Here is a 23,156-nt window from a genome sequence, read left to right as displayed (position 1 = left end):
TTTTTTTTTTTTCTCTTTAGACATATCCCTCCAGTGTGGCCCTGGTGCCCAGTATGAGATCTCTTATTGGGGAGCCTCTGTACCAGTTGACAGCCCATCAAGTGCCAACAGCTGGGACAAAGTGATTATTGACAAGAGTGATACAGAAGCTTGGCCCTCCATCAGCCGCAGTAGTGACCCCTGCAACCCTGTAACACCAGAATGCCCCTCGGGCTCCACCAGCTCTAACCTAGACACCAGTGCTGTCACTACTACCAGTAGGAGTAGTTTTGTGAGTATGGCCACAGGCGCAGCAGGCCAGCAGGCCCACTACCCCTCTCTCAAAGCTAACAATAACATGATGACAGGACCTGGATCAACCAACGCATTAGTAGGTAATAGAGGCTGGGTTTCAGATGGTAAACAAGATGGTATGAATAGTGGCAGAGTTGGAGCACCCAATAACTGGGGCTCTTCCAATTTTAACTTGAATCTCAACCCAAATGCCAACCCTTCAGCCTGGCCTGTTCTGGGCCATGAGAGTGTTGGAGGTGGTACCAGTGGGGTGTCCAGCTCTTCATCCCTTCCACCAGGCATAAATGGCAATGGAAATTTAGGAAATGGGAACATGGGAGGTGCTGATAACGGTGGGGGAAGTTGGGTTGGCATGATGAGTGCTACAGAAAATGAGCAACAGCACCCTTCAACCAACACAAACTTGTCCTTCAATATAGAGCCTGTTAACCTTAACACTGATGGACCAAACCACACTAAACAACAACAAGCTCAGGAGCCTATGAGCCCTATCCATGGTTTAACTGGTTGGGGAGGCCAGTCACCCACTGAGTCATCCCAGCTCAATGGGGATACAACCGGCAGCTCTGTATGGGGTAGTGGAGAAACCAAGGCAGCTGACTCCCCCAAGGACTCCAGCTGGGACTCAACAACATCTGGAGGCCTCTCTGCTTGGGGTCGCCAAGGCAGTGGTGGTGGGAGTAGTGGAAGTGGTGGCTGGGGTGATTGGGGAAAATCCTCTGGCGGTGGAGAAGCAACTAAAGGTTGGGACAACATAGATGCTGGTAGTTCTGGCTCAGGCCAAGACCAGCAACTGAGCTCTTGGGGCCAGCAGCTTGGAACAGCCCCAGCAAGTGAGGACAGCGGAGACAGCAGTGAAGGTCGATCCCAGCGTAGAGACAGATCCTCCAGCATGGAATTTGCCCCTTTGCTACCACGGCAAGACCTTGACCCTAGAGTCCTGAGTAACACAGGTTGGGGACAGACCCCCGTCCGACAGAACACTGTATGGGAGATGGAAGAAGCAAACTCTGATGATGGAAAGAGCAGTAGCAGCTCAGACACCATAGGAGCCTCCAGCTCCAATGGCGGACCCTCATCTACCAATGGCACCATAACTCCTACCATTGCTCAGAGGCCTGGATCTGGAGGGAAAAGTGACAGTGAAGGATCTTCATCTTCTGGGTGGGGAGCTCCAGCATCTCAGCCAGTCCAGACAGGATCAGGATGGGGTGACCCCCCACAGTCACTCAGTAAAGCTCCAAATGGCACTACTAGTGGCTGGGGAGATCCTTTGCCTTCCAGTGGTCCCAAGAATGGGGGTACCTCATCCTGGGGATCAGAGGACAAGTCATCCAGCTGGGACAATGGCCTAGTGAAAAACCAGCCTACTAGCTGGGGAGAAGGCCCCAAAAATGCCCATAAGTGGGGCAACAATAATGGTGGTTCTAATGGCTCCACCACAGGGGAATGGGGAGAGCCAGACATCAAGAATAATGGTTCCTCTAGCAGCATGTGGGAAGGAGAAGGAAGTAACGGAGGAAATGGTGGATGGAAGGAAAGTCCTCGAGGAGCAAATGGAGGAGGCTGGGGCAAAACTCCTGCTGTGAGTAATAGCAGCTGGGGGGAGACCTCACGGACCAATGGACCAGTGCAGGGTGGCTGGGGCTCCTCCAAGCCACAAGAAAGCAGCAGCAGCAGCACTGGTAGTGGAGGAGGTGGAAGTATTGGTTCTTGGGGAGGTCCCAGTTCTGTGAAGCAGAACAACTCTAGCTGGGGTAATGTCAGCAAACAGGACCAAGGTATGGAGCCTACTGGCTGGGAAGAGCCCTCTCCTCCCTCCATTCGTAGGAAGATGGAGATTGACGATGGAACATCTACCTGGGGGGATCCCAGTGCCTACAACAAGACAGTCAACATGTGGGATCGTAACAATCCCACTAGTAACCCAGGCAACAGCGGCCCCCCTCCAAGTAAGAATGGTGGAATGATTATTCCCAACAATAACAACAACAATCACTCCGTTGGACCTGGCAACAACAATCACCATCACTCTCACCCTCACCATATGCACCACCATACTCATCATGGCCAGCCCCCAACTCACCTGCAACACCATGGAAACAACAATGGGTCGCCCAACAATGCAGCATCACATCCAAGTGTGGGGCCCCAAGGCAGACCCACCCACTCCAACCCAGGTATTTAAAAGACTTAGACATTAATGACCTAAAATCTTATTTTGCTTAACATTCAAGTAGTATTTGAAATTCAAAAATGAATTAAAATTTGATTTCTGATCTTGTAGTCTCCCACCATACTATATTCAATGAAATGTTTAAAAATTTCAAACTGACTTTTACAAAAGTGGGTATTTCTTTCTAACAGCATATGTGTGTTTTATTCAAGGGATACTGATTTTCTTGTCTGTTAACAAGCCAGGGAGACAGACAAAGACAAAGAGATTTTGTTTTCACCTGTTCCCATAAAATGAGAAAATTATAACAAGCTTGGGAACTATGGTCCTTCCTTTCAAAAATAATTTCTTTGAAAAATTTACAAAGTGACTGTTTTTGCTCTCAGAGAAGTTAAAATCTTCACAGTTGTCATCAGCATTTAATAGTAGATTTAAGTTTGCACTTTCACAAGATCTAGTAAGTCTTTGAAAAACAAAAGCCCTGTGAAGCATAGATATTTGCCAAAGCTTTAATGGCAAACAGTTTTAATTGTGAATGAGACCACTGCCATCTGCTGTCTGCAATTTGTGCTGCAGTGACTAAGGAGCATCATGAACACTTCCAAAACACATTTAAGCCAAATAGCTGCCCATTTCTGCTGATGTCATTAATTTAGGCTTTTCCTAATCTGCTGCTTTGCTTTGTCTTGTCTCATTCACCTACACATTCATAGACACAGCTTGGCAGGCTGGGGTGGTGAAAGGCATATAATTATAAAAAACCACAGCATACAATAGAAAAGGTTACTATCACTTATTGATATGTCACTAAAGCCTTAGTCTCTTTAGACCTTCATGCTATGTGATGCTGGCCGTGATGGGAACAGTGGTATTATTCCATTTGTTTTCAGGGAAGCACATAAGAGGATTAACTAATGATGTTTTAAAATTGATGAAAATTTCTGCTGTAAAGAAGCTGATTTCATTCTTTTAACTAATTAATTGCCCTTTCTTCCAGGCTGGGGGGAGATTCCAAGTGTTCAGCCCAAGTCAGAACCTGCTTGGGGAGAGCCAGCAGCTCCAACATCAGCTGTGGACAATGGTACCTCAGCCTGGGGCAAGCCCCCAGGTGGGGTAGGAGGATGGGGAGACGGTGGCCATGAGTCCTCTGGCCCCTATGGCAGGGGAAGTGGACCCCCAGGTTCTGCACCTTGCAAGCCAGGTAACACTCAGAATTTATTGTTAATGCTGGATATTAATAATAGGAGTTGATTAACTGATACCACCAGTGCTATATTCAGTGCCATCAATTAGTTCAGACTTACAAAATTACTGTTTTTCTGCTTTAACCTGTGAACACAATTGTCAACTTAGGCACTGGTTTGCTTTGGGTTCACTATTTTGTTTATGGCAGTAGCTCCATAATATGTTTGCACAGCACACTTCAGTTAGGGAACACAAACGGGAAGTTTCTACAGAACTGTACCGTTTGTGCCAGTTTTGAAAGTTTTTGTTAGTGCTGCTGGAGTGTTGCTTGGATTAAAGCAATTCCACGCCTCAGTGGAGCTTGGTTATTTGTGCTGTTGGTTTTAAATGTTGGAAACGATAGAGGGGAGGTGTAGGGAGAAAGTGCAGACTGGCATGTAGCAACAGTGGCACCAAGTGGCTGTGTTTAAAGTTACGTGCTGCTCAGCTTCTGAAATGGTATTGTGAATATAGAGGACACATAGTATCGAGTAATGCACTGAAGATTTTTTTTCTTTTATTCCTCACAACTTAATCCTATATTTCCCATCCCTTTCTTTCAGGCCCCAAACCTATGCAAGATGGCTGGGGAAATGGAGGGGAAGAGATGGGCATGTCTACCAGCCAATGGGACACTGAGGATGGGGATGTATGGAACAGCCCAACCCCCCAGGAGAGCAGCTCTTCTTGTAACTCCTGGAGCAATGGACCCAAGAAGTGCCCAAACAAGGTCAGTGAACTCGCCTGTCACAGTGGCATTTATGACCTTGGAAACATCATGTAATGTTGAATTCATAATATTTTTGCTTCTTTGTTTTCAGGGGAAGATGGGCAACAAGCCAGATGAGGCCTGGATTATGAACCGTCTCATCAAGCAACTCACTGACATGGGCTTTCCGGTATGAACCCTGCATATTTAGAATTAAGTGTCAATGCAGACTCAAAGCACTCGCAAGCTTTCTTCTGGAATTTTTGCTTTAATGCCTCTGCGCTGGTGGCAGATTTAGCTGCGAGGTATCATTTATTTAGGTTATCAGTTCTGAAAGTGATACTCAGAGATGAAGGTCACTATGACCTCTAACCAGGAATTTGATATTTATTCAACACCGGAAGAAATTTCTTACGATTTAGCGCAAGCATGCACTAGCGCTGTGGAATGAACAAATTGGATTTCAATGGTCAAAGGTTATTGTGACCTTAAACAAAAATTTGAGGGCATTATAAATGAAACCTTTTCAGGCTGGAAAAACTATCAAGTGATGAAATATCAGCTCTTCTGGCAAATTAATCCCAGTCTGGTTATGCTAATTACAAGGTTTTTGTACTTCACAGAGAGACCCTGCTGAGGAGGCATTGAAGAGCAACAATATGAACCTTGACCAGGCTATGAGTAAGTACACCAGCATTTTCGTGTGTCAACCTTGTCTTTACGCTTGCTGTTCTGAGATGTTTGTTTTTAGTTGAATAAATCAGTTCATTCTCTTCAGTTCCGCTTGGTTGAATACTGAGGGACCTTTTTCTTTAAAATATATATTTTTACCACTAATGAGATTAAATAAAACTCTCTTTTGTAGTGACACAATATATTTATTTGGCTAGATTTCACAACCTCTGCAATCACCTCTTCTCCTTCTAGCTGCTCTTTTAGAGAAGAAAACAGACCTGGACAAGCGAGGCATGGGCATGTCTGATTACAGCAATGGCATGAACAAGCCTTTGGTGTGTCGGCCTTCCGCACTCTCCAAAGACCCCTCCGAACGCAACGCCTTCCTCGACAAGGTACGTCGGGTATAAATGCATGGTGGTATTCAATTCAATTCAGTTTTATTTATACATCACCAAATCATAACAACAGTCGCCTAAAGGCGCTTTATATTGTAAGGTAGACCCTACAATAATATGTACAGAGAAAACCATATGACTCCCTATGAGCAAGCACTTTGGTGACAGTGGGAAGGAAAGACTCCCTTTGAACAGGTAGAAACCTCCGGCACAACCAGGCTCAGGGAAGGGCGGCCATCTGCTGCGACTGATTGGGGTGAGAGAAGGAAGACAGGATAAAGACATGCTGTGGAAGAGAGCCAGAGATGAATAACAAGTATGATTCAGTGCAGAGAGGTCTATTAACATATAGTGAGTGAGAAAGGTGACTGAAGAAAAAACACTCAATGCATCATGGGACTCTCCAAGCAGCCTACACCTATTGCAGCATAACTAAGGGAGGATTCAGGGTCACATGATCCAGCCCTAACTATATGCTTTAGCAAAAGGAAAGGTTTGAGCCCTTACTGTAACTTTAGGCTTTTCTCTAATTATATGCTTAGATTGTAGCTTTTATGATATGTTAACACATCACATTGGAAGGTTTTTAGATTGTAATGTCTTGGTTAGTACAAGAAATGTTTTTACACACATATAATTAACATTGTCAACGTGTAATGTTTGATGTTGCGCTCATCTGCCTTTATTCCCCTCATTAACTGTTTATTTTCCTCTGGTCTAGGATGGCGTCCTGTCAGACGACACCCCCCCATCACCGTTTTTGCCTTCCCCCAGCCTGAAGCTCCCCCTGGCCAATAGTAGCCTTCCTGGGCAGGGTCTGGGACAGGGCAACCCGGGGCTGGCCATGCAAAACTTGAACAGACAGGTAAAGCAGGTTTTCTTTTCTTTTTCTTTTTTTTTTTTTAAATATATGTAGTATAAAATACTACATATGTAGTATGGGGGGGGCTTTGCACCCTTGGACAGCTGATACAGACAGTATCACTGTGCACAACCACTAATTTGCAGTGCTCTCTGTGGGATTTCCATATACAGATTGCAGTAGCAGCAACAAAAGATGTGTTAAATTGTTTTATACACATCTCTCTATTCACATGCTTTCCCACATCTCCCTTTTTCTGTTGCTCACTTTTGTGTATAACCTTGCCTGAAGAGCCCATTGAAACCAGATAGTTATGCTCTATCAAATATCACCCCTAGAGGCAGGCATGGCCCAGAAAAACTACAGGATGTCCTTGAAGTCCAAACAAAGGCACTGCAAGCAGCCTTTTTTCAAACTGAAAGGAAAGCCCTCTTCAGCAGTATGGGGTTAGAAATTTGAACAAGTGGCTTTTACAGGCTGATTGTTTTTCGTCAATTTAAAAAATGCAATTTCTGACATTTTTATGATCAAACAAACAGTTGCTCTCACCTTTTCCCCTCAGTATATGCTCTGCTGTAAAACACGTGATCTAGACCTAATCAAATTTTGCAATATTGCAGACACTTCACCTTTTCTTTTTATTTTTTCTTCATTTCAGATTTTTTTTATTTATGTATTTTTGTTTTGATGTTTTTTTTGTTTATACTGCCATTACATGGCAGTACTCTTGAATATTTAATTGTACCATTGTGATTCCTGCATACAGATACCCAGTGGAATGTTTGGCAGTAGTGGAGCAGCACAAACCCGGGCCATGCAGCAGCAGCCTCCTCAGCCACCAGTGCCACCTCTCAGCTCCTCCCAGCCTAGTCTACGTGCTCAAGTGCCTCCGTTTCTCTCCCCTCAGGTAGTCAAACACATGATAATGCATATTAGATTTATTATGTGCTACTATGTCAAGTCCTAACACATATAAACAATCGCTTAAAGCTTGAAGATTTTGTGATATGGCCGAGGAACATGATTCTTTTCTTCCCCCACGTGTATATTTTGTATATTTTGGGCTTTTTAACTCATTTTAATTCTGTTGAATATGTCGTCTTTGTCCTCTTAAAATCTCCACAGCGTAGATCGCTTTTTACCTTCTTTTTTTTTTAAATCACACTTAAAAACTCATGTGCAGTTTCAGTGATGTGGTTGACATACTGTGGCCATAACTCTTGAAATTGCAAGATTGCCTCCCAGACCTTTCACCTCCCTTCTTTTCTATCCTGCACAAATGCAGCGGTGGCTAGTTTCATCTTGCCAGAAGGTGCTTTTATGTACAGTTATTGTGATGTGCAGTGACTAACTTGTCATCTCTCTTTTGTTCCATCTCCATTTTTTCTATTCGCTTCAGGTCCAAGCACAGCTCTTGCAGTTTGCAGCAAAAAACATTGGTCTGAACCCTGCACTTTTAACTTCACCAATAAACCCTCAACAAATGACCCTGTTGTACCAACTTCAGCAACTGCAAATGGTGAGGTGCCATCGCTCTTTGCATTGCATTTGCAGCGCAGCTTTAACTTTTACAGCTTGAGCGAGAGAATATGTCTTCTGGACCTTTATTTTCATTTTTGATTTTACTTTTTAATTTGATTTTACTTCCTATGAATATGTCATTTTTAAAAATGACGATATCTAACAATGCATGAGAAAGTGAGTGTAGATTTTTTTATTGTTTACATCAATGTATTTCTTTATTTGTCTTCATCGATTCAGGCGTACCAGCGTTTACAAATCCAGCACCAGATGATGCAGGCGCAGCGCAATGTTTCCGGCCCTATTAGACAACAAGAGCAGCAAGTGAGTCAATAAATGTGTCATTACAAATAAAGTATGACCGTGAAGGTCTTTTAAAATTTCATGTGTGTGACTACATGTGGGCCATGAGTCATCGTATTGTGACCCAACTTCATTTATTCCTTCTTTTTTTTTTCACTTCTTTTTTGTCACATCATTACAACAGCGAAAAGAATATGCTTTGTAACAACAGGAGTTGCTGAAACGTTTAGATAACACAGGAACTTGTTACTTCCCATTATCTGACAACTTCTCCATTTTGCAAAAGGCGATAGTTTGTTCTCCTTTTTGTAAAAGAAATTATGTTTTGTTAGAAATAACCCACAAGATCCATAAGATATAGGTAAATCTTATCTATCTAACATTTTCTGTTTAAGCTTATCTTTGCAAACCACCCCTGCGTGTTCTTTTTGTTTGTTTTTGCTTGCGTATCTTTATCTATAACATTGAAACATTTTATTTTCCTCTTGCTTTTCCTTTCTATTCTCCACTGTCTCGACTTCCTCTTTGTTTTTCTTTTGTTTCATTATTTCCATCCATAATTTGATTAATGTTGTTGCTCTCCTGGCCTATATTTCCCAGTGCTTTCTTTTGAAATACATAATTATGACAGTCCTCCTTTTCTCTCCCAGGTTGCACGTACAATCACCAACATGCAGCAGCAGATCCAGCAGCACCAGCGTCAGCTGTACCAAGCGCTGCTGATGAAGCAGCAACAACTTCCCTCTCATTCCTCTTCTTCTTCCTCCTCCACTGGTCTGCATCCCCCCGGTGGCCCCGCCGGAGGCCCCGGCTCTGGCAAATCAACCCTGGACCCCTTCACAGGCACTCACCAGGCTCCGAGCCTTGCCGATACACTGCACACCAAAGAGCCGCCGTCGTCGCCCAGCGCCTACAGCACCTACCCTCTCTGTGAGTCTGTTCTAGCAACAACACGGGGCTGAAAGAACTACACTATGGTCACTTTGTTTAAAACTCAAATTTTCCCATGACACAGAAATAAAAGAAGAACCCTCATTGTGTATTACAGCCTGTGTAGCACCTGATTTTGTGTCATGTGAAGTAAAAAAAAATCAGCAACTCTTTAAAAAAAAAAAAAAAAAATCGTGCAATTGCCAAAATGCTTGCATCTTGTGTCTTATAGTTGTATGTGCAACACAATGTATCAAACAGTGTATCGTTGTGTTGTGTGTTTGAAATATTTGTTTTTATTTGTGCAAATATTAACAAAAGATTCCTGTGTTTTGTGTTCAGCTGGACTGAATCCAAACATGAATGTAAACTGCATGGAGGTTGGGGGTCTGTCCCTTAAGGAGCCCCCTCAGCCCCAATCCCGCCTGTCCCAGTGGACACACTCCAACTCCATGGACAACCTCTCTGGCAACTCTTCAAATCTGGAGAACAACCTCAATAAGCACGGTACTTTGCACAATAACACAGACAAGCATGCTCACATAATGCAGAGGCTTTGAGAAAATTGTTAGATGAAACCAGCCTGACATTTAATGTTAAGTTGTTTTTTTGCATAAATACTTTCCAACGCCTTTTTAAAAATAATCTTGAGATTTTTGTGCAGACATGCTTCACTTGTTGAGGAGTGATTATAAGGCACTATTGCAAACGCCACACCTCCTAACACACTTAGGACTCGTTGACTTGTTTCCCAATGAGTAACTCAACAACTGACAGTAGCTTTTTGCCACTTGTATCATGCAAGACTTTCGACTGTGCGTTTGTTTTTTTCGCACGTTCTGTTTGCAAGCTCATTAAGAATCCCTGAGTCTGAGGTGTCATAATTCCACCCAATAACAATGACAGGTGTTGCAGTCACATCCTTGAATATAATTGTGACATTTCTGTGATTTTCGAGAAGACAAATGCAGTCTTATATTTGTGTCAGTTTGAAACCACTGAAGTACACGAAGCACTCAGCAATTATGTCAGTTACTTTCCATAAAAACAATTTCTGTAATGTTTTGAGAAACTAGTTAACTGACGCAGACTTGTCAACTACTGCATTACTTTCATTTTAGCATTTAAGATTTCGTCAGGTTCTGCATTTCATACACATGATCTGTTTTCCAGCTTATACGTAGATAACAATCTGTGGACTGCAAACAGTTATTCTTAGCTCATAGTTTCATCTTTTTTCTCCCACTATGGAAATGTTTATTGAAGATCTTAATCTTATGTCTACTGAAGCTCAATAGGAGCATCAGTAGACTTAAAAATAGACTTAATGTAGACACCCTTTTTAGGGTGGTGTTAAATGTGCATTTATAATATTAATACTTGCAAAAATGTGTATATTTTCCTACTAAGTTGGACTAGGTTCAGGTGACTTTCTTACTTTTTCCTTGTGTGTTTCAGGTGCCATATCTGCTGCCTCTACCCTGGTCCCTCCTGGGAAGCCTCCTCAGCTGGAGGACTCATACAGCCCTTACAATCTAATCTCCAGCTCTGAGTCTCCCACCAGCCCCCTCGTGCCCCCTGACTGGGGCCAGGGCAAGAGTCCCAGTGAAAAGATCTCCAATGGGACCAACATTAACTGGCCCCCAGGTGAGAATGAGATGCAGAGGTATAAAGGTGTAGAACAGACAGGTGTTTTTCTTTAAATTGCGTGAAAAAGTCTCTGAATCTTTGGATACAAAGGCATTTATGAACGTGTCGGGTGTTTATCTAGAACGCAGTACAATCTCACTGGACTAATAAAATACAAACAGTACTTTTCTTATGTCGTAATTGCTTAATTGCATCAATTAAGGCTGCTGCTAAGGAAGCAGCTATTCAGTCTACAAAATTCAGAGGAAGATTTAAATACGAAGCATAGCATTAGATCAGGTTGGTTCACCACAATACCATTTTGCACATTTACATGGCAGCTCTTATATAACGTAGGCTAAACAGTATTACTGCTAAACTTAGCCTGTCCAAGGTGGACCTCTATCTGCAAGCCCTCTTGCAATTCATCTCACGCACCCCAGTTGCTGCAGTTGCAGTGCACCAAGTATAATTCAGCGTAACACCTCGCTTCACACCTTTGTGTACATCTAACCTTGAAGTTTTAGCAGTCCTTTATTGTGTGCGTGTGTTTTAGAGTTCTGCCCAGGGGTGCCATGGAAAGGCCTTCAGAACATCGACCCCGAGAATGACCCCAATATGACCCCTGGCAGCGTCCCCAGCGGTCCCACCATCAACACCAACATCCACGACGTCAACCGTTACCTGCTGCGAGACAGGAATGGAGGTATGACAACAGACAAGGGCCCAAATATCAGTATGACCGATAGCCCCACCGAAAAGTCGCGCTTTGTAAAGTTAGATGAATATACGTTAGTAACCACTTCCACAAGCCTATCCATGCTACCATATCTGCTTCACCACAGACCCCCACCATCATGCTGCACAGCATATATGAAATTAACCTTTTTGGGGGTTTGTGTCTGCTCACCACACTGTTCTCTACAACCATATAGCCAGAGCTTCTCCACTTCAGAATGGCTCTTTGCCTCCAATCAGCAGCGACTGGCCCGTCAGTGGCTACTCTAGATCTTTCAGTCTGTCGTCCTGTGATGGAGATGCCTCAGGTACACATCCCACGTATTCCCACTCATGTGTGGACCTGCTGACCTTTCCTTGCCCAAATGGAGAAATTCTCCTTATCTTCAACCTTACTTAACCTCTGAACTTTATTTATACATGTCCTTACCTCAGTCACACCTAAAAACCTGTTCCTTCAGCGCCTTAAACATCCTTTACCAAAACTCTTTGACCAAACCCACAAAAGAAAACAAGCCTCACCTAACTGGTCGTGACATTGGTACACACCCTATGTGTTCATGAATCTTAAAAAAGGATATTTGAAGTTTTTATTTGTAGACATTTTTGCAAAGTATGGTGTAATTGAAGACAGGTGGGTTTGTGGCTTGTTTTGCTGTTCATTTCCACATTTTGAAGCTACTATAAAGAAGTTCCAGATGATCCAGTTGAACAGTCATATTACATATAAAAAAATAAACGTTTTTTAACAGTATCCTCTTTCTCTTTCTCTGTTTCTGCTCTCCATGTACAGGTAAACTGTCTGACATGAAATCCACTTGGTCCCCAGGGCCCATCTCTCAGAGCCAAGCTTCTCTGTCCCACGAGCTTTGGAAAGTCCCACAGGGGCCACGCAGCACCACAGCCCCATCACGGCCTCCGCCAGGCCTCACTAACACCAAGCCCTCCTCTACCTGGGGAGGCAATTCGCTGGGTCTGTCTCAAGGCTGGAGTGGCTCATACTCCTCTGGTGAGCACTCAATTTCTTTTTATCAGAAATAGTGATGTGAAACTATCTGATACGTCATCACTGAGTTTTCATTGAAAATAAGCATACTATTGGAAAAAGAGAAAAAAACACCAGTATTGACAGTTTAGTGTGTGATTCAGGCACTTCAGGTGTGTGATTACTCCACTTTACATTTTTCTTCAGTTCTTGTTTTTATTTTGTGCCGTTCTGTTTTGAATTGACTTTAGTCTCAATGAGTTTCCTGAGTGAGATTTCTCATTTCAGTATCTATTGTGTCTAGTTTTAGTTTAGTTTTTATTCGGTGTTAGTTTTAGTTTTGTTTTTACTACACGAGGAAGAGTCAGATTGTGTGATTTAGAAAGTTTATAACGATATGATGTTTCTTTTCAAGCTATACAAACACAGTCATGTAGACAGTCTCAATAACCAGATTCCCCAAAGCCTGCTCAGACTGGTTGCGTTTATAAATTTGATTATAGTAACATAAAGTAAAGACATTATTCCTTTTTTATTTTTTAATGACACACTTTACAAGTAATTTTCTTATTTTCTTTTTTTTCTGAAGTCTCATTTATATTTATTTCAGGTGGCTAAAATGGTTTTTAATGCCCAGTTTTAGTTTTCATTTTCATTTGAGCTTTAGTTAACGATCATCATGTGGGTTAAACTGCTTTTTTAAAGAACAGTGTATCATCATCATAACTGCAATATTGGCTATTTACTTCATGAACAAATAAATATCAGGTTGCTTCTAACAATCTTTGAAATTGCTGAGCTTAGTGCCTGTAATTTACAGAGGACAAATCAGGACATTTGAGCAGATTGCCGTGACCACGAATACAGGCGAATACATCTCTATGATGTATTACACGCAAGCCACAGACATGGTTGCCTATGCATAGGTGTGGTGTTCACAGCTGCGACTTAGCACAACCCAACTCTTGGTATTGTAAAGGTTGCCTGAACACACCCTGCCAAACTGACATCTTGAGGTTTACCAGCTTTCGCGTGACCTCGTTTTGACATGACAGATCTATACTTTATGCAGCAAAGAGGAAATAAATTTAGCGTGTGGAATAGATAGCAACTGGTGTCATGTTTTCCTTAGTAGTTGAGCTCTTAGACTTCAAGGCCCAGAGTCTCAGGGCTCTGGAAAAAGTCTCATAATATCAGAGAGTGTTGTATGTTGAATACAGCTCTTTTTCTCTTTCTGTTAGAAGGGCACTGTCACATTGATACACACTCACTTTATCTTTCTTTAGAAAGAAGCCATCTAGGCTTCTTGCAATGCGTGCCTGTGCCTGACCAAGATTCAGTTTTGACATTGAGTCAAATAACTTGTAATGAAAGTATTTCTGCAAATCATTATTCCAAGAAAACTCTTAATTTTTAACTCTGTCTGCATCCGTGTTACAGAGGGAACCACATGGAGTACAGACAGCTCCAACAGAACCAGCAGCTGGCTGGTGCTGAGGAATCTCACCCCACAAGTGCGTATGCTTTTCTTTTTTTCTTTTTCTTTCCTTTTTTTTTTTTTTTTTTTTTTTGCTAGTTTTTCACTGATACCTTGGGCCATTATAAGGAATTCGAGTTTAGTCCGCTCAAATTTGAATCTGCAGTTGTAGATTTCTGCTGGTGTAACCTTTTATATAGTTGCAATGACAAAAGAAACAAAGCAAAAGGAATAAAAACAGAAGGTAGACTGTGTTTGAGATAAAATGGTAAGATAGTTGTGACTGCAACTCTGGTGTGCTAATGTCTTGTTCTTTGCTGCAGATTGATGGTTCAACTCTGCGGACCCTGTGTATGCAGCACGGCCCCTTGATCACATTCCATCTCAACCTGACCCAGGGGAATGCTGTGGTGCGCTACAGCTCCAAGGACGAGGCTGCCAAGGCCCAGAAGTCCCTGCACATGTAAGCGTTAGCACAAGTCTCTTACATCAGCAAAAGTGGACTTAAAAATGGTGGGAAAGGGCACTTTTTACTGAGGCAATATAACGGTGAAAAAAATGACAAATGCTTGGGGAAAACACAGTGTTCCTGATTTCTTTAGTATCTTTTCTCATGAATAGAACAGTTCAACATTCTCAATAATTCCAAGCAATGTTATTTTTGTGTCTGGGACAGTCACATGGGGGTGGGGAGTCACACCGTGGTCAGATGTATTGCAAAATTACAGAGATTGTTGTGATAATTAGTTCATCATGGGAAAAGAGCAGTGTGGAGACACGTGTTTAGGCTGCACGCTCGCGTTGTTATTTCTGTGAGTCTCATGAGAGTTCCCTGATTCGGTTTAGCTAATAGTTTGTTGCCATGGAAACAAAATACAAGCCTTGTGACCCACTTTTCATTATCAGCAGCATTAAATGTGGTTACAGTGTAATGTTGGCATTAAGCACAAAAACAATTGAATAACATTAAAAGCAATCATCTGTCATGTCTGGTTTGCTCCTGATCGTAAAAACCATTCATAATTTTTTTTCTTCTTCTTCTGTGCGTTAAGGTGCGTGCTCGGAAATACCACAATCCTGGCGGAGTTTGCTGGCGAGGAGGAAGTGAACCGCTTTTTTGCACAAGGCCAGTCGCTGGGGGCAAACACCACGAGCTGGCAGGCCAACCCGGGAACCAATCAAAACCGAATGGGCGGGGCAGCGCAGTCCCACTCAATTGGCCAGTGGAGCAGCAGCACCGGCGGAGGCAAGGCCAGCGGAGGCGACCTGCTGTGGGGCGGTGTGCCTCAGTACTCCAGCCTGTGGGGTCCGCCCAGTGGAGAGGACGCACGCGTGATTGGGAGCCCCACCCCTATTAACACCCTGCTGCCTGGCGATCTGCTGAGTGGGGAGTCCATGTAGGATGATGCCACAACACACTAACCAACCAACCAACTAACTCACCGCCACCATGTCATGTAAGCCATTGGTGGAGGGTGGGGTGGATTAAGAAAAAAAAAAAAAAAATCAATGTGAACAGGAGCAAAACCCAAGCAAATCATGTGGTGATAATCAGTATCAATTTGAACTGTTTGAACTGTGAATTGTAAATCAGAAGGTTGGGGTCATTACCACAGACTGCAGACCCCAGTCCTTTTGTTTTACTTTGGTCCCTTTCTCATTTGGTTTGCCGTTTTTTGTTTTGTTTTTGAGGGAAAACAGCCCTTTTTGTCCTCTTGGTATTTTTTAAAATGCATTATATTAAAAAAAAAAAACTGAAGTGAGACACAACACAAAGAAACCTTTTAACTGTTTTATTAGTTTTTCCATAAGTATTCATGGCATTCTGTGGGAGGATTTCTTTTTAGGAGAAGCAATCAAAGCTGCCATCTGAGACTTTCCTTTTCCCTCCTAAAAACAAATAAAAAAAATCATCCCAAAATAAGACTTACAACAACCATTCCCAGCATATCCATGGCCAATGATGTTGTTCAAAGACCTTTACTAGTTATGTTAATGTTTGTTTCTCAGCACTAATATTAGCCTTAAGTGCTCTCTGGCCCAGGTCCTTCCCAAGCCGTCTTTGTTTTGTGTTCTTTTTTTTGTTTTGTAACTGAAGAAAAAGCTGAAATCTTGCACAGTTTCACCTCTGAGCCAGCGAGCGGTACAGGACACAACTGGTGACTGACTTTGTCGCCGGGCAGTAAGAAGGCCTGGCCACGCCACGTGACTGGCACTACCAATCATCTACGTATTATTTTAATTTGTCTTAAAGGGATTGACATGGTTGTTTTTTTGTTGTTTTTGTTTTGTTTCTTTGGTAGGCCTAAATCCAAGCAAAAGTTTTGACACCCATCACAACGAATAAGCTGAGAGAAGATTATTTGTCAGCCTTGCTGCGTTTGTCCATTTCCTTATGAATATGTATGTCCGGTGGCACCTAATCATTGACCTCTGTGAGCCCGGATCCTTCTGGTCACCTTTAAAATCGGAACCCAGTTGCTTTCTGGTGCTTTGTCGAATTTTCTAATGACAGATTTGTTATGAAGCCCAGCGGCCTTTATGGTCGGCCAATTTTCGGAGGAAAAAAACCTCAATTCTACTTTCAAGTGACAGTTACATTGTGCAATATACACCATAGACCTTTCTTCCGTCCACAGTCGATGTCCACCGGAGCTGGTTTGTCTAATATTTTTGTTTTCTTGTTTGTCTTTTATGTTTTGAATGTTGCTGATTTCAGCAAAAAGACTTTGGAACTTCAAAAAAAAAACAAAAAAAACCCACCTTACCCCCATTTTTCAAAACTTGGATTCCCTCCAGACCACCAGTCCCCTTGAAACTGTTGGGAAAATTCTGCAAAGAGGAAGAAGCAGCTGTTGAACTGTGTATGCAGCAAATTGTACTAAAAAGTGACACTGGGGTACACAACAATGCACACTTCCTCTCTGCGTGCCACAGCCACACCCAACAGAGACTGAAACCACAGCGGGATTGGATGGTTCTGGGCATCTGGCACAATACCAAATAAGAGGGGTTTCTCCTAATGCAGTAGACCTACGAGTGTTCCTTGCGTTTGGTACTGTACAAACAGAAGAGACTAAGATTTTTTTTGAGTTCTAAGGGTTTTATCATAGCACTTATGAAGAGCAAGTCGCTTCAACTGCAATCCAATAAATCAAAAAGGAGCAGCAAAAACGATGAAAACAACACAAAAAAAGTACTGCTCTTTTATGTACTGTATCTATTCCATGGAAACGTGTCTGGCGTTGTTCCTCTGGTAGCAGGCTGAAGGGAAACAAAACTGAACTGTACCATTGGACTTTTGGGGGGAAAAAACTTCACTCTTGGTTTTTTTCCCCTTCTTTGAACTATATCAACGTGATTATCACTGTTACTCCAAAAATTGTTATCCTTGCTCTCTTTGGAGGCTCTAGACTTTGCAGTGTCAGTGGTCTCTGACACCCGCTGGACAGCCAATCCGGTCAGTCGGTGGTTGAGTCAGAGTGGGGTGAGGTGGGGGAGTGTCCACTGAGTGCCTCTTTGCTGTGGTCCTCTGGATGTCGAGCGGCAGCCCCACAGCGCAGCACTTCCTCCTGGGCTCCACTTGACCGTCTCTCAGTCTGGCGTGAAAAACAGATCCTCCGGGACTGGCCAATCACGGCTCTCTGCCGCACATACGGCATCTCCAACAGGGGCCCACTACCACTCGACCCTGCTGTCATCCTGCCCTCTCCCCCACCTCCCATCTCTCAGTTCTTTGACACAAAGATCACTTTAGCTGGAAGATGTAATAGTCATATTTCTGGAATTTTTGCCAGTGTACTTTGTATTTTTTGGAAAAGATCATTTGACTTTTTTTTTTTTTTCCAGTGTGTTATATTGTTATTTTTATCTACATGCAGTGGTCTACAAAGTACTGGCTGCTGAACTAGCCCTTCACTGTTCATATGCAGAAACACTTTGGTCAGAGGTGCCTCTGTATGTTCATCCTGTGTATTGAATGCAAAATGAGGATCAATACTACAGACCGTTAATGATTGTCTATTTGTTTTTAACTGATCATGCTTTCTTCGTTTGACAGTATTCTGTAGTACTTCCAGGTAGTATCTTGAGATGTGTAAGAAAAAAAAAAGGTGTCTCAGACGGGGATGTGGGTGTTTGCCGCTCCAAGCTGCTCCACCTGCCCGCAGGCTGTCCCCCCTTGCCCTTTGCCTAGCTGCTATGCTATGACCTCCTCTCCTCCTCCACCACAAGAAGACCCAGTAGCCCTCCCCTGACCAGGCACCTACAGGCCCTCATATCTGTTTCTATGCAAAAAGACGAGAGGCTGGGGCCCTTTACAGCACGCCAAAGCTGTCTTGGGAATGAGCACTCCTCCCAGAGCTTGGCATATCCTAACAATTGTCCCCCACGCGCTCCTGTCAGCACTTCAAACTGGCCGCAGTTTCTGTAAAGTCAGGCTCAGCCACCAGAACACTGTCATGTATCTAAAAGTTAGAACACTTTATCAAAAGGTCGGCCTTTCTCTCTGAGCTGAAGACTCTTCTGTCCAGCTTGATCTCAGGGTAGGGGAGTTGATGATACAAAGTATGAGATGCAGCTCTCCGTATCTGTCCTTTCTACTGTGAGAGCAAAGTCTAAAACTTCGAAGGCCATCTGCACGCAGCAGGACGTACAGACCTCATGCCTCGAAACTGAATCCTTATTGTAGGGGGGAAGAGGCTCGCATTGAATCCTCTTCCCAAAAAGATGGCCTCTTGTTATTGTTTGGGGAGACATTATTGCATGTAAAAAGATGCCAATGTATTGTGCCAATATAAATTTGCTGTGTCATACTGTATATTTATAGAGAGCACTTCTGTTCCCTGTTTGGAGGAGCTTTGATGACCTTTGCAGAGGGTGTAGGGGGGGACAGGAGGGATCAAACAAAAGGGCGGCAGCATCACACCCTGAAGCGACTGAGATTTTTTTTTATGCTTTTGTGGGGAATGCCCCAAGCTAAGGAGAAAATCTTTACTCAGTTGGGGGTTCCGGTTTGCTACAGTGCACAGTTGATGATGGGTAATCCCGGGTACATATTTTTTTAAAACCAAAAATGAAATTGCATTTTAACGTCATTTTTATGAAGTTTGACATAAAAATCTTAAAAATGCTAAAAAATCTAAATGGAGAAAAAAAAAAGATCTATAATATGTTAAAAGCTCTGCACTTCTAGCTGAAACGTCTCTGGTCATCAGCCTCTGCTACCAACATCTAAAGGAGCAGAGCGGTGGCTGGGGTGCCTTTTTTTTGTGGATGCTGTATTTATCTTGTTTTACGTTTGTGCCCTGCTCAAAGCAGGCCCACTGAACTGTACATTTCCACAGACCCAGGTGGCTTGGGCCCACTGTATCAGCCTCACTCTCTGATTCTGCATCAGCAGGAGCAGAGAGGCACATTTCAAGAGGTACAAAGTCTTAAAAATGAAACAAAAAAACAAAAAAAAAAGCTTAAAAAATATATATTAAAAAAAAAATAAAAATAAGAAAACGGGAAAAGGCTACCTTTCAGGACTTTCAGTCCTGCAGCACACAAGCAAAAATCACTATTGCCTGTTTCTGTAACTGCCTTGATCCAAGCTCAGACAGACCCAATAGCCGAGGACCTCCCAGCATCCTGTACTAACTGGAGAACCCTGACAGTGAAGGGGGTTTCCCATGCTGCACCAGCATCGAGAGGCTCTCCTCTCTACAGCTCTGTTCTAGATAGCAGTATATGTATACACTACATATAAATATATATATCTATATATATATACTGTGAGTACGGTGTGTGGTATCACCTCTTCAGACTTCTTGGATCGTAACCTCTGAAACTTTCATTTTAGTTTGAAAGGTCTTGGTTTAACACAGCTGAAAATGAGCAATATGTATTTTCCCCGCAAATAAGTGAGACAAAGGAAAGAATTTGGGTCGGGTATAAACTGATACTTGACTGATCGAAAGCAAAGTCTTTCTTGTACGGAGTCAGATATGCACGTTCTGGTTTTGATGACATATTACAGTACTATGAAGTGTTTGTACTGTATATGTGTGTTATTTGTTTGTTAATTAGGCTGCCTAAAAGCCCAACCTGAATCACCTGGTTTAATGCATATTTTACCCAGTTGATTTAAAAAAAAAAAAAAAAAGAAATCACAAACATATCAAAACAAAACAAAACATTGAACAGAAATACTTGAATCATTGAACGCCAACAACATAATGTGAAGTCAGTAATTATTATTTTTTTGTTCTTTCCATCTGACAGGTACACTTAGGGGCTTTTAGAGAACATCAGATGTGTATTGCATTAAGTTACAAATACAAAATCTTTGAAAAAAACAAAGTCATCTTAGATGTGTGCTTGAAAGTCAGATGTTTGTATGAATGTGTGCTCAAGAAACTGTGTACAGGGCACGTGGCCTGCTGTTATGTTCCACTCAGTACGTTATATTTTGTGTCTGTTTATATCTTCTTTTTTTCGTTGTTGTTATTGTTGATGATCTGTCAAAAACTATTCTGATAGACGTTGTTATCTTCTAACGTTGCACTGAGTGTCTTCTACCCCTCACTCAGCTAATCGTAGTTAAACGAGTCTAAGTACGGAGGGGCGATGGTGACAATTCATGTGTACATGTTTACTCAAGGACTTTGTTTTTCCATTCTGTAAAAAGTTTATCTACCTTATAGTGGCTTTTATTGTGGAATAATCCAATACAAGGATTATCTTGAGTATTGCACCATTTTGTTCCAATTATATAAAAAAGAAAATAGGAAAAAAAAAAAAATTAAAAAAGAAAAATGTGCAAAAAAAAAATGATAAAAGGAAAAAAAAAAAGAGTAACGAAAAAAAACAAAACAAAGAACTGTGGCCATAGATAGCTGTAGAAGGACTAGTAATCCCGATTTTAACTTCATGGAGAGACGGAAAGGGATAAAGTGTGGGAGGTGAGTTTGTTATAAGACTCATTTCAGAGGTGCCTATCTTTTCTTTTTTTATTTTGCAAAAGCCACCTGTCGTTTACAAAGCATTTCATTTATCTGAGTTCAAGGAAACAGGAATGTTTTTTGGTTTCGTTTTTTGTTTTTAAGGACAAATTTCATCTTCCATCAAATATGGACATGAAAATCTTGCAAAATGAAGATTTATGCTACTTTCAGAACTCTGGGATTGATCAGTGTTGTCATATTTCAATTTTTAATTTCTCTTTTAGTATCGATGGACTGTCTCTGTATGTGTTACATGGTGATTTTATGTTTTCTGTAATACTGCAACGCAGTTTACTCACTATCTTGCACACTCATAAAAAAAAAATAAAAAAAAGATGTGGATTTTGTCTCAGGAAGGCCAGGGTTCCAGATACCAACTCCATCATTTCTAGGTTTGATGTTCGTGTGAAAATAAGCAACTGAGAACTATTAAACTCCAAGAAAGCACTGAAGTTTATGAGTTTAACAGAATATAGAGAGTACCATTGTTTCTTTAAAACAACAAAAAATGTTCGTAGCAAGTTACATATTTACCAAATAAGACTAAGAATCAACTTTGAGAAAAGTGGAGCGCTTTACATGTGAAATTTGAAGTAGAAATTGCTTTACATTTAAACACGATCAGTGGTTTGATTGTCATGACAGTGACAGGAAAATGCATTTGTATGTTTTGACTTTGAGTTTCCATCCTGTAGTTCAGGAGCACGTGCAAGACACTCTTTGTTTGTTTGTTTTAAAATCATCTCTCCTGCCTGTTAACATGTCAGTTCCTGTGACAGGTATTCAATAGCTGAGAGATTTCTTAACATGTAACAGATGGTTTTCAGAGGCATGTTGAAGAGGAAGAATAAAGCTGGTTTTTAAATGGATCATGATCTATGCACAAGTGGGAGGGAGGAGTCCAAACCCTGCTGCTGTACTGCGGGCGTTTGTCGACTCAGACTCTGGGGTTCAGGGTTTGATGGAGGGTTTTCATTTTTTTGTGTGTGTTTTTTGCTGAAATTTCTTCCACTCCCATCCCACCCATTGTCATCTAATGTTTTAGCAAAATTTTACATTGCGTCGTCATGCTGTGTAATCCTTAACCAATGAGCGCTTATCCTTCTGCTAAAGCACTGTGGGTTGTACTGAGGAAAAAACAAAAAGAAGCCCGTTACTTTTAAGGCTGTCTGTTTTTTTTAAGGGGAGGACGGCGGGTGGGTTGTGGGAGTGGGGGTACTTTGCCTTTGCCTTTCTCTTTACTTTGAAGAAAAAAAAAAAAGTAAAATTGTCTGTAACTGAAATACAAAGTTGTGGCTTTTAATGTTGTTCTTTTTTTCTCCTCATAGAATGTGATTGTTAAAGACATGCACCGAAAAAAAAAATGTTTCCATGGATTATGGAACTTCTTTCGGACTATATTAATAAACTGCAAATTTTCTTCTCTGTTATTTTGTATCTTGTCCTGGTTTTTTTTTTTTTTTTTTTTTTTTTTTTTTTTTGTTGAATTTTTCCATGTGTTTTTTTTTTTTTTTCTTTGTTTGATTGTATGTTTTTTTAATAGTAGAAGGGAAAAAAAGCTTTTTGGGGGGCAACTAAAATCAAACTTTTAAAGCTGATTTTAGCATATTTTACTTGTGATTCCATACGTGCAGATTTTAAGGTCTGGTGAACATTTTTATAATGCTCCAAAGTAACAGCCAAGAGCTATGTTGAAGGTACAATGTGTAAAATCTCAGCACCTTTCGATTGCAGCCAACTGAATTCTGGTTTCTTACCCCTTCCAATTTAATTGCATAATCCTAGTTACAGTGGCTGCTGTAGGGAAAAACACACTGTGGTAGTTTTGGTAGTTTATCTGTTGTAAATGCAGGCTGTTAGTCGGCTGTTTACCTCAGCTGGCAATGCCAGGTGAAATGCGTGAAAACTAATACAAGTCGCAGAAGCTCACTTCTGCTTTTGATGGTATCCTGAACGTTTGTTAGTAAGCGCTGCTGTTGGCTGATATTAGTGAAACTTTCTTTGAAGTGGATCTAACATTGGACATTCAATAGCACCAATAACAATAACTTAAAACCAGCTGTTTTAAGTTATTGTCTAGCCCACTCGTCAGCTGTCCAGAGGTGGAAGGGTGGCATGTCTCAAAGTAAGTAATATTAATGTTTAGGCATCTTTTGATGTGTTACAGCTCTGATGATGAGGATGAAAATAAGCATGTACAATTCTTAAATGATCATACATAGTTTGAAAGCAGTTTAATCCCCCCC

General features: G+C 41.8%; 1 protein-coding gene across 4 annotated transcripts in view; it reads left to right on the top strand.

Moving 5' to 3' along the window:
• tnrc6c2 (trinucleotide repeat containing adaptor 6C2) overlaps positions 1 to 22,340 on the top strand; it is a 63,912-nt gene extending 41,572 nt beyond the window's left edge. For all 4 annotated transcript variants that reach the window (XM_042226446.1, XM_005936453.3, XM_005936455.3 and 1 more), the window contains 18 exons: positions 21 to 2,474; positions 3,468 to 3,671; positions 4,258 to 4,424; positions 4,516 to 4,593; positions 5,027 to 5,084; positions 5,331 to 5,473; positions 6,198 to 6,341; positions 7,105 to 7,245; positions 7,738 to 7,857; positions 8,100 to 8,183; positions 8,813 to 9,092; positions 9,435 to 9,599; positions 10,551 to 10,739; positions 11,278 to 11,427; positions 12,253 to 12,468; positions 13,885 to 13,958; positions 14,245 to 14,384; positions 14,974 to 22,340. In XM_042226446.1, the coding sequence (XP_042082380.1) occupies positions 21 to 2,474; positions 3,468 to 3,671; positions 4,258 to 4,424; positions 4,516 to 4,593; positions 5,027 to 5,084; positions 5,331 to 5,473; positions 6,198 to 6,341; positions 7,105 to 7,245; positions 7,738 to 7,857; positions 8,100 to 8,183; positions 8,813 to 9,092; positions 9,435 to 9,599; positions 10,551 to 10,739; positions 11,278 to 11,427; positions 12,253 to 12,468; positions 13,885 to 13,958; positions 14,245 to 14,384; positions 14,974 to 15,322 (5,156 nt within the window). In that variant the 3' untranslated portion in view covers positions 15,323 to 22,340. The remainder of the gene's footprint in view (positions 1 to 20; positions 2,475 to 3,467; positions 3,672 to 4,257; positions 4,425 to 4,515; positions 4,594 to 5,026; positions 5,085 to 5,330; positions 5,474 to 6,197; positions 6,342 to 7,104; positions 7,246 to 7,737; positions 7,858 to 8,099; positions 8,184 to 8,812; positions 9,093 to 9,434; positions 9,600 to 10,550; positions 10,740 to 11,277; positions 11,428 to 12,252; positions 12,469 to 13,884; positions 13,959 to 14,244; positions 14,385 to 14,973) is intronic.
• The last annotated feature ends 816 nt before the right edge of the window (positions 22,341 to 23,156 follow it).

This window comes from Haplochromis burtoni, unplaced genomic scaffold, assembly GCF_018398535.1.
Source record: "Haplochromis burtoni strain Fernald_Lab_line unplaced genomic scaffold, NCSU_Asbu1 Contig_212, whole genome shotgun sequence".
NCBI classification, from domain to species: domain Eukaryota; kingdom Metazoa; phylum Chordata; class Actinopteri; order Cichliformes; family Cichlidae; genus Haplochromis; species Haplochromis burtoni.
The sequence above is the reverse complement of the archived record's forward strand: the minus strand, read 5'-3'. Positions and strand labels throughout refer to the sequence as shown.